The sequence below is a fragment of the Oncorhynchus keta genome, chromosome 28 (genome assembly GCF_023373465.1).
Source record: "Oncorhynchus keta strain PuntledgeMale-10-30-2019 chromosome 28, Oket_V2, whole genome shotgun sequence".
NCBI classification, from domain to species: Eukaryota; Metazoa; Chordata; class Actinopteri; order Salmoniformes; family Salmonidae; genus Oncorhynchus; species Oncorhynchus keta.
In genome coordinates this window covers 13,761,045-13,770,402 of record NC_068448.1, presented here as the reverse complement: position 1 = coordinate 13,770,402, position 9,358 = coordinate 13,761,045, and the positions used below count along the sequence as shown (strand labels likewise).

The following is a 9,358-nucleotide window of genomic DNA, read 5'->3' as shown; positions in this document are numbered from 1 at the left end:
TTTAAATCTGTAGGCCTACAGTGTGGACTGTCTGCATGAGACATGGTAAGCATAACTTGTCTGTCTATGATAAGTGACAAATGCATAGCTTACTTTTATCTGTGGCATGGAGAACATAAGTTAGAGAGGAAACTGAGATGTAAAAGTTAGTTTTTTCGATGAGAGAGAGAGAGGCAAGAAAGCCCGGGAGCCGACTCACAAGCACAGATGTGATCCTCATGCGGCACAATGGGATCAATGCGGGGCACGTGCGACCCGCAAGCCTGGTCTGTCAATGGCATCCGAACACAATAGAGCCCCTACTGCGTCGCGGCTCGCCACGCACGGGTACATCACATGATGCGCGTTTGTTATAATATATGCCATTTTAGCAGACGCTTTTATCCAAAGCGACTTACAGTCATGTGTGCATATGACTCAGATGTTGTGAAATTGCAAAAAGAAACGTATCTTAGACTAAATTATGCTAGGGGCAGGCAGGACTTATGTGTGCAAACAGGTTTAAGTGTTTAAAGGACTTTTAAAACGTTTCATTAAACTTTTAAAATACCATTTAAACTACCAGTTAAAGCAATGAACTTTGAAAAAGCGTTTTACCCCATCGCAAAGCATCCCCAATTTAGACATTCATTTGCTTCTTCCACTTATTAGCCCCATATACCCTACTCCCCCGTCTCTGTGCCCAGGAACAGTTGGATGAGTCAAGCAGCTAATAAGTTATCTGATTTCAACCGTTTGGTGCGCCAGAATATTTTTTTTTTTTTATATATATATATGTGTGTGTGTGTGTGTGTGTGTGTGTGTGTGTGTGTGTGTGTGTGTGTGTGTGTGTGTGTGTGTGTGTGTGTGTGTGTGTGTGTGTGTGTGTGTGTGTGTGTGTAAATACAAGTTGTAAAACGAAAACAAAGTAGATTTGAAATAAAACGAAACTTTTTTTAATTTTCTCAAAACTGATAGGCCCTATTATTTTCCGTCAGATATGATTAAGTCTTGAGTTGTATATCAAATCTACTTTATTTTCGTTTTACAACTTTTATATATAAAAAAAAGTATGATATTACGAGAGCGTTCTGGCGCACCAACCGGTTGAAATCAGATAACTTGTGTGCTGCTTGACTGTTCCTGGGCACAGAGACGGGGGAGTAGGGTCTATGGGGCTAATAACTGGAAGAAGCAAATTAATGGACGGGTGAACAACGCATACACCTGCTCTTACCATACCAAGCTGCCAAAATCACTTACTCATACCGCGATGGATGAGCGTCCTTTCCTCAGACTGCGTAATTAAAATATCCGAAACTCTTTGTAACATGATTCCAACACATGATGCGGTCATCCAAGCGTTCTAATTTAATGGATATTTAAAGTATTGTGCAGAATGAGCTCCGCCAATTGTTTAGGAAAGGTAATTACAAATTGGGTTACAGCACAACCGTAGCTATAGACTTCTCACATTTCCAATATATATCTTAATTGAGACCCAAATCCTCCTTTTACAATGCATTGAATTGCAAAATAAATCTCATGGTTGCCTATTTCAATCTATGAGATATGCAATAATATTTTGAAATGGGGAAAAATAATAATGTGACAATTTTGGACAAATGGTATTGTGTAAAATAATTATGGAATTGTGGACATTTTCTAAAACTCTCTCTCTCACACACACACACATTGGTGACGCATGTACGGTTGTTTGGACCGGACACTTTGGGCTCGAACCCGCCATGCGCGTTTGGCATGAGGTGAGGCGCACGTGGGAGGGGCCAGTCAATCTCCTAAAGGCTGAACTCCGACATATTCGTGCCAGTCGGAGATGAAAAAGTCTCAGGCGCACTGATGGATAATTGAGGGAAAGAAAGGGAACTTGGAAAGGACGGTGACACTGTGCGCAACAGAAAGAAACGGTTGAGTTAAATCATTTTCGTTGGTAGTGGGACTTTGGAAGTTAGCCAGACGTCTGACAAATTTGGAAGTGCGAGTTGTAAACAGGTGAGTTTTTTAATGTTATAAAATAAATGACTTTCATGTGGTCCTGTTCCAGATCATTTAGCATTAATCACATAGGATTTCTGCAATGGGTGCCAACAGATACAGATAACTGTAAACTACATTTATATTCATTTATTTACTGTTTTCTATAACAGGAAAATGAATTAATGACGATGACATTCTTCATAATCGTCCTATAACAATGCCACCAAAAAACGAAACTATAATGCATTATCGGATCATATCAACAAGAAAGTGAGACCGCTAACTGTACTGGCGGAATATAGACAGCATGTTATGGTTTCTATTTTACCATATGCAATAGGCTACTATTGTCGGTGTCAAATACAGTTAGCCTACAATTGTAGGAAACTGTCGCACTTTTACGCACGGCTTCTCAGTCAGTAACTAGGACAACGTAGTTTTAAAACAATAATGTCTGCACTTAAGCAGGGATTTAGGCTATTTGGATTCTGGTGTGTTTGAGAAAGTTCACCCGAGTCCACAATTAACGTTTTATATCCTTTGGACTCAGAAATCAATCTCGTGTAGTGGCATTTTTTATAACAACTGCTAGCAAAATTGGATTTAAAACCGTATTGATTCCGCTCAGCAAAGCAAATAAAATCTAGCTGTTAATGCAGAATATATTTGTTCCCGTGTTTGTTCACTCGTCTATATACCCTCAATTTAATCTGAGGGTTTTATATGCTGGACAAATCCCTTCGTGTCCCAGATTGACAGTGTCTCCAAAATCACGACATCAACAGCAGGGAACCACCGAGTTTAGCCCCAAAGTGTCTCACATTAGGTCGACTACCAACGACAGAATTATACTGCTTACTGCAAATTGAACGCATTTTCCTCAATTATATTTCTGTCAGAGTTGAGAGATGTTCTGTATCCGCTCAAATATTCATCCATTCGGTGGGATGGAAAATGAGCTTCCTGGGCTTGTTTGCGCTGTCCACACAGCAGTTCTGAAAGGATTATCTCATGTCTAGGCAACCAATATAATGGGAACAGCTAATAGGTCGACTCATTTCAATAATACTTAGCCTACTACATTAGGGATGGTGGTGCCATCCCTAATTATCCATCTCAAAATGTCTGCTCATTTCAGCTCTGTCCTGATTTCTATGGCAAACAGGAAACAATGTGCTTGATCAAATATGTATTTTTTATTTCTTCAGATCACAATGTCTAAACGTGGAGAGGTGTCTGAACTGGTCAGTTCCCTGGGCTGGCTAGAGGAGGACATGAGCTCCCAGGATGGAGAGGGAGGTCTAGAGATGGGGGGCCGCTATAGCCTGGGCCCCGAGGGCTTCGGAAGCATTGGGCATGGCAGCGAAGGCATTGAGGATCAGGAGGAGGAAGACATTTATAATGATGGTGATGAGGAGGCTGGAATGGACGGAGAGAACGAGGCTCCAAAACGGAGGGGCCCCAAGAAGAAGAAGATGACCAGAGCCAGACAGGAGAGGTTCAAGGCGAGACGCAGCAAAGCCAATGCCCGCGAACGCTCCCGCATGCACGGGCTAAACGATGCGCTAGAAGTGTTACGCAAGGTCATGCCCTGCTACTCCAAGACCCAGAAACTGTCCAAGATCGAGACCCTGCGGCTGGCCCACAACTACATATGGGCCCTGTCTGAGGTGCTGGAGAGCGGTCAGTCCCCAGAGAGCCACGGCTTCATAGAGATGCTGTGTAAAGGCCTGTCCCAGCCCACCAGCAACCTGGTGGCTGGGTGTCTCCAGCTGGGGCCTTCAGCCCCCTTGATGATCAACAAGCTGGATGAGAAGCCCTGTGGCGTTCTGGGAGTTGGGGGTGGTCTAGGGGGCCAGCCTTGTGGTCATCAACCACTGAGTGGTCACTACCCCTCTACGGGCCTGCCTAGCCCTCCCTACGGTTCACTGGAGGCCTCCCACCTACTCCACATGAAAAGCTTCAAGGGAGTGCCCTACGAGCAGCACCCCTCCCCTAAAGATTGTAGTAGCAACGGCACCCCCCCTTACGACGGGCCCCTCACTCCTCCCCTCAGCATCAGCAGCAACTTCACCCTGAAGCAAGAGCCCTCCCCCCACGAGGCTGAGAGGAACTACCCCTCCCACTACCTCTCGTCCCTTCCCCATTTCCCCCCCACCTCTCTGGGCGGGCTGCCAGGGCCTCAAGCCTACCTCTTCCAGGCCTCACGCTACGAACTGCCCCTAGACATCCAGGCCTTCGACTCCTTCCCTCCACCACACATGATCGCCTCACAGATGGGCACCATCTACAGTGAGTGAAGGAGAAAGTGAAGCTGCGTGGCCAGGGGAGAGATCTGTACAGAGCCCTGCCTCTGGTCCTGCAATCCTGCTGCCCATACGTATAGGCCCGTGACTCTATGAATTACTGTGTAGAGAGACAATGATATGACATTTACACTGCTATCTTACTCTGGGAGACTGTAGAATGCTCAGAGAGAGACTCAACTCAACCTACCTGATCATAAAGAACTACTGAAAAGATAAAAATACGCCCTTAATAGTATTATTAATTTATTCTCATTGTTTATTGTTTCTATTTCTGTCTGGATAAGTCCACCCCCAGTTCCTATTACAGGCTATGTAGCTATAATACTTGTTATTGTTTACCAAATCAGATATCCAGGTATATGCACTGACTGCACACTGTCTCAGATATCCATGACCAGGGATCTCCACTAAATGGCTCTACACAGTCTACGCAAACAGAGCTTAAAAATCCTGCGAAATAAATGTACGTAGAACTAGGTAGAGAGCAAGACTGTGTAGACCCCTTAAAACCCAGGGGTGCTTGGGTAGAAAGTCCTCAGTGTGCCTGAAGATGAGGAGGAAGTGACACAATGTTGTTCGACCCTCATTTACTATAACTTCTGCACTTAGGCCAATACTGTAGCCAGTATGCTATTAGCCGTATGAACAGAAATTAATTTAATTTATATCTGTATTTAATATTTATTTTTTAGAACTATTGTCTGTTCCTTTTTGCATTTCCTCAGCACTGATTTCTGTTTTGCTGTCTTCGTCGTGCAGTGCATTGTCAGTCACTGGCAGCTTTACTGATGAAGTATTACAATTATTTATTTGAAGTACCTTTCAAGTGTTTCTCAGTTTTGGTGTCGATCACTACTTTGTCATACTATTTTTGTAAATATTTTGCTGTTTCGCACTTAATTGAATAAATATTCGTATTATATACTATTTCTGTTGCAACACATTGTGCCATGGTTTGAAGTCTTTTCACACAAAGGAAATGAGGACGGGTCAGATATAGGCTACCAGATAGAGTATATCAGTTTCAGCCACACATCATTTACTCCATAGTGCCATTAGATATGGATAGGTATATCACCAGTGGACTTTGAAAAACAGTCAAGGTCCCATATTAGGACGGAATATATCTTTGTTCCTCTGTTGGTTTAACAATCCCACAATAAAATATACAAATAGGGGCATCTGTTATGGATCCCAGGGCTACCTGAAAAGGGACTGTTATGGATCCTAGGGCTAGCTGAAAAGGGACTGTTATGGATCCTAGGGCTAGCTGAAAAGGGACTGTTATGGATCCTAGGGCTAGCTGAAAAGGGACTGTTATGGATCCCAGGGCTAGCTGAAAAGGGACTGTTATGGATCCTAGGGCTAGCTGAAAAGGGACTGTTATGGATCCCAGGGCTAGCTGAAAAGGGACTGTTATGGATCCTAGGGCTAGCTGAAAAGGGACTGTTATGGATCCTAGGGCTAGCTGAAAAGGGACTGTTATGGATCCTAGGGCTAGCTGAAAAGGGACTGTTATGGATCACAGGGCTAGCTGAAAGGGACTGTTGTGGATCACAGGGCTACCTGAAAAGGGACTGTTATGGATCCTAGGGCTAGCTGAAAAGGGACTGTTATGGATCCCAGGGCTAGCTGAAAAGGGACTGTTATGGATCCCAGGGCTAGCTGAAAAGGGACTGTTATGGATCACAGGGCTACCTGAAAAGGGACTGTTATGGATCCCAGGGCTACCTGAAAAGGGACTGTTATGGATCCCAGGGCTACCTGAAAAGGGACTGTTATAGATCCCAATGCTAGCTGAAAAGGGACTGTTATGGATCCTAGGGCTAGCTGAAAAGGGACTGTTATGGATCCCAGGGCTAGCTGAAAAGGGACTGTTATGGATCCTAGGGCTAGCTGAAAAGGGACTGTTATGGATCCCAGGGCTACCTGAAAAGGGACTGTTATGGATCCCAGGGCTACCTGAAAAGGGACTGTTATGGATCCCAGGGCTACCTGAAAAGGGACTGTTATGGATCCCAGGGCTACCTGAAAAGGGACTGTTATGGATCCCAGGGCTACCTGAAAAGGGACTGTTATGGATCCCAGGGCTAGCTGAAAAGGGACTGTTATGGATCCCAGGGCTACCTGAAAAGGGACTGTTATGGATCCCAGGGCTACCTGAAAAGGGACTGTTATGGATCCCAGGGCTACCTGACAAGGGACTGTTATGGATCCCAGGGCTACCTGAAAAGGGACTGTTATGGATCCCAGGGCTACCTGAAAATGGACTGTTATGGATCCCAGGGCTACCTGAAAAGGGACTGTTATGGATCCCAGGGCTACCTGAAAAGGGACTGTTATGGATCCCAGGGCTACCTGAAAATGGACTGTTATGGATCCCAGGGCTACCTGAAAAGGGACTGTTATGGATCCCAGGGCTACCTGAAAATGGACTGTTATGGATCCCAGGGCTACCTGAAAAGGGACTGTTATGGATCCCAGGGCTACCTGAAAAGGGACTGTTATGGATCCCAGGGCTACCTGAAAAGGGACTGTTATGGATCCCAGGGCTACCTGAAATGGACTGTTTCCCATTTACATTCAGCTGATAACCTAAAAGACAAACACATATTTTAATAACAGGGTTCTGTGGTTAATGTTGATGTGTGTGATGTCATTCCTGGGCTGTGCTACAGGGTTTCCCTGCTTCTTCCAGGTCAGGAAGGGGCGCAGCGTGCCACTAGACCATGGGAAAACAGGCCTGGGGAACAAGTGACGGTGTCATGGAAGCCTTTCTTTCTCTCTTTCTCCCCATGACACATTGTCCTATACATCTCATGCCAAAACAATTGGACCAACACCAAGTTTAGTAAACATCTTAATCAGAACATATTACAAATAAACAACTTATTAACCACTCCTAGAACTAATGGGTAATATTGTGTTAAAACTTAAATACAACATTTGAAAAAGTTAACTGAAGCTCAACTTAAAAGGCGTAGTGCTGAGAGAGAGTGTGAGTGTGTTTACCATTGTGTTCCTTTAGGAAAATAAAGAGGAAGGTGCCTCTGTGACAGCTCTCCAATAGCACTAGCCCTCCACCTTCCTCTCCTTAGCAACTGCTCATCCACCTCTCCTTGGTGTCTACTCATCCACCTCTCCTTAACACCTCCTCTTCCACCTCTCCTTGGTGTCTGCTCATCCACCTCTTCTTAGCGCCTCCTCCACGTCTCCATAGCACCTCCTCATCCTCCTCTCCTTAACGCCTGCTCATTCACCTCTCCTTAGCACCTCCTCATTCACATCTTAGCACCTCCTCATCCACCTCTCCTTATCGCCTCCTCCTCCCTCTCCTTTGCACCTCCTCCTCCCTCTCCTTGGCACCTCCTCATCCACCTCTCCTTATCGCCTCCTCCTCCCTCTCCTTTGCGCCTCCTCCTCCCTCTCCTTGGCACCTCCTCATCCACCTCTCCTTATCGCCTCCTCCTCCCTCTCCTTGGCACCTCCTCATCCACCTCTCCTTATCGCCTCCTCCTCCCTCTCCTTGGCACCTCCTCATCCACCTCTCCTTATCGCCTCCTCCTCCCTCTCCTTTGCGCCTCCTCCTCCCTCTCCTTGGCACCTCCTCATCCACCTCTCCTTATCGCCATCTCCTCCCTCTCCTTGGCACCTCCTCATCCACCTCTCCTTAGCACCTGCTCATCCACCTCTCCTTGGCACCTCCTCATCCACCTCTCCTTATCGCCTCCTCCTCCCTCTCCTTGGCACCTCCTCATCCACCTCTCCTTATCGCCTGCTCATTCACCTCTCCTTAGCACCTCCTCATTCACATCTTAGCGCCTCCTCATCCAACTCTCCTTGGCACCTCCTCGTCCACATCTCCTTGGCACCTCCTCATCCACCTCTCCTTATCGCCTCCTCCTCCCTCTCCTTTGCGCCTCCTCCTCCCTCTCCTTGGCACCTCCTCATCCACCTCTCCTTATCGCCTCCTCCTCCCTCTCCTTTGCGCCTCCTCCTCCCTCTCCTTGGCACCTCCTCATCCACCTCTCCTTATCGCCTCCTCCTCCCACTCCTTTGCACCTCCTCCACCCTCTCCTTGGCACCTCCTCATCCACCTCTCCTTATCGCCTCCTCCTCCCACTCCTTTGCACCTCCTCCACCCTCTCCTTATCGCCTGCTCATCCTTATCGCCTCTTCCTCCCTCTCCTTAGCGCCTCCTTATCCACTTCTCCTTAGCTTCTCCTCATACACCTCACCTTAGGTGTGTGTCTTTTCCAGTAATCCAGTCCCAGCGGTACGAGAAAAAAGGGAGGGAAGGAAATGAAGTGATATTTTTAGTGGGAACCACTAGTCCATTGTAAGTACAGCCTGTTCTTTCTCTTGACACCTGACCTTTATTCTTGTTTCGAGAGGAAAGACAGCTGGGAGAACTATGGGGGGGGTTGACGGACAGCTGGGAGAACTACGGGGGGTTGACGGACAGCTGGGAGAACTACGGGGGTTGACGGACAGCTGGGAGAACTACGGGGGGTTGACGGACAGCTGGGAGAACTACGGGGGGGTTGACGGACAGCTGGGAGAACTACGGGGGGGGTTGACGGACAGCTGGGAGAACTACGGGGGGGTTGACGGACAGCTGGGAGAACTACGGGGGGTTGACGGACAGCTGGGAGAACTACGGGGGGTTGACGGACAGCTGGGAGAACTACGGGGGGTTGACGGACAGCTGGGAGAACTACGGGGGTTGACGGACAGCTGGGAGAACTACGGGGGGTTGACGGACAGCTGGGAGAACTACGGGGGTTGACGGACAGCTGGGAGAACTACGGGGGTTGACGGACAGCTGGGAGAACTACGGGGGTTGACGAACAGCTGGTAGAACTACGGGGGGTTGACGGACAGCTGGGAGAACTACGGGGGGGTTGACGGACAGCTGGGAGAACTACGGGGGGTTGACGGACAGCTGGGAGAACTACGGGGGGTTGACGGACAGCTGGGAGAACTACGGGGGGTTGACGGACAGCTGGGAGAACTACGGGGGGTTGACGGACAGCTGGGAGAACTACGGGGGGGGTTTGACGGACAGCTGG

General features: G+C 47.5%; 1 protein-coding gene across 1 annotated transcript; it reads left to right on the top strand.

Moving 5' to 3' along the window:
• The first annotated feature begins 1,826 nt into the window (after positions 1-1,826).
• Positions 1,827-5,211, top strand: LOC118377016 (neurogenic differentiation factor 4-like). Its single transcript, XM_035763830.2, has 2 exons — positions 1,827-1,992; positions 3,186-5,211. The coding sequence occupies exon 2, from the start codon at positions 3,192-3,194 to the stop codon at positions 4,275-4,277; it is 1,086 nt and encodes a 361-aa protein (XP_035619723.1). The 5' UTR covers positions 1,827-1,992; positions 3,186-3,191; the 3' UTR covers positions 4,278-5,211.
• Positions 5,212-9,358: the final 4,147 nt, after the last annotated feature.